Source organism: Buceros rhinoceros, unplaced genomic scaffold (genome assembly GCF_000710305.1).
Source record: "Buceros rhinoceros silvestris isolate BGI_N320 unplaced genomic scaffold, ASM71030v1 scaffold28233, whole genome shotgun sequence".
NCBI classification, from domain to species: Eukaryota; Metazoa; Chordata; class Aves; order Bucerotiformes; family Bucerotidae; genus Buceros; species Buceros rhinoceros.
This window is the reverse complement of record NW_010403444.1, coordinates 1-1,408: the sequence shown is the minus strand read 5'-3', so window position 1 is coordinate 1,408 and position 1,408 is coordinate 1. Positions and strand designations below refer to the sequence as shown.

The window sequence follows — 1,408 nt, the reverse complement described above, 5'->3', positions numbered from 1 at the left end:
GGCGCCCTGTCAGAGCTGCCACCGTGTTTCCAGAAGCCGGGGCACAGCTTTTGGTAGGAAAGGGATCCCCAGCAATCCCACGGGGAGACCGTGACCCCCATCCCCTCCCCATAGCCCATCCTCCCCTTCAAACACCAGCCAATGAACTTCGTGCTACAAATGGACTTCCAGAGAGGAGCTGCAGCTGCAGAGCGTGCAAACCCCTCGCCCAGCACTTGTGTTTACCCTGTGCTGAGCAAAACCAGTTCCTGCTGCCCAGGAGCGCGGGGGGGGTGTGGGTGCGGTGGCAGGAACCCTATTCTGGCAGAGGACAGCCCACCCTCCAGCCTCGCCTGACTCCCGCTCCGCTCACACAGCTCCAAAACCCCGTCCCTGACGCAGTGTTTCAGAGCTGCCCTCGCAGCCACCGGTGCCCAGGGATGGCTGGAGTCGCCTCAGCAACCAGTTCAGCCTCCCAGCGCTGCTGGGACATTTCCACGGGCCGCGCGCCACCTGCGTTACCTGGGTTAATGATGGGGAAGATCAAGTCATTTCTCTGCTTAGTTTCCAGCCGATCTAGCTTTTGCTCCTCATAACGCTTCTTCCCCTCGTCCTCCTGCTCCTTTCTTGCATACTGGAAGGAAAGGTGGGCATGAACGGGGTCGGCAAAGCCACCGGCACAGACGGGGGTGCCGATGGGGCCAGGTTAGCGCCGTTCCCCTGGAGAGGGTGAGCTCCAGTGTGCGGGCAGCAAAGCCAGCTCCTACCTGGATGGGAGGAACCTCAAGGACCTTGTTCACGTTCTTCAGGGACAGTGGCACATACCACAGCGTTGCCTTGTTCGTCACCTTCTTCGCCCCTGGAGGAGAGGGGGGCCAAGGGTGACTGCGCCGATGCCAGCAGCACTTTGTCTGCCACCCGTGCTGGGGCTGATCACGCACCGGCGATGCCACCCACACTGGGCAGCCGCCTGCCCTGCTGGGCTTTGGCTCAAGCAGATGTGGTAATGTGCTTGTGGGAAGGTGTCTGGCAAGCTGAACCATTCACCACAGCAACAGCAGGAAACGGGCATTTTTCAGGCCAAAGGCAGCCCTGGGCAGCAAGTTAGGCAGGAGGAGCAAGCAGGATTTTCCTGTTCTTCACCAAAAACTGTCGATGGAGCCATAATCCCCCGGGAACCTGCTGGGCTCCCCCTACCAGTGCCAACCCTCCAGCTGCCCCAACATCCTCCTCCCTCTGCCCGGTGCCGCCAGTGATGGTGGGCGGAAGACGGGGTCACCACCGCGAGCTCTCAGGTTATCACAGCTCTTCCCGGCGTTTTAGGACGGAGCCACCGGCAGCCACCCACCTGTTAAAATGTTTTCAGACATGACGTTGACCTGGACCTCCACAGAGTGCCGCGAGGTGTAGGTGATCTCGGCACTGACGT

The 1,408-nt window shown here is 60.7% G+C and overlaps 1 protein-coding gene across 1 annotated transcript in view; it reads right to left on the bottom strand.

The window, feature by feature from the left end:
* ACOT7 (acyl-CoA thioesterase 7) overlaps window positions 1–1,403 on the bottom strand; it is a gene marked incomplete at both ends in the record, with an annotated part of 3,415 nt that extends 2,012 nt beyond the window's left edge. The window contains 3 exons of the mRNA XM_010133028.1: window positions 502–613; window positions 747–838; window positions 1,328–1,403. Coding sequence (XP_010131330.1) covers window positions 502–613; window positions 747–838; window positions 1,328–1,403 — 280 coding nt within the window. The remainder of the gene's footprint in view (window positions 1–501; window positions 614–746; window positions 839–1,327) is intronic.
* Between the last annotated feature and the right edge of the window lie 5 nt (window positions 1,404–1,408).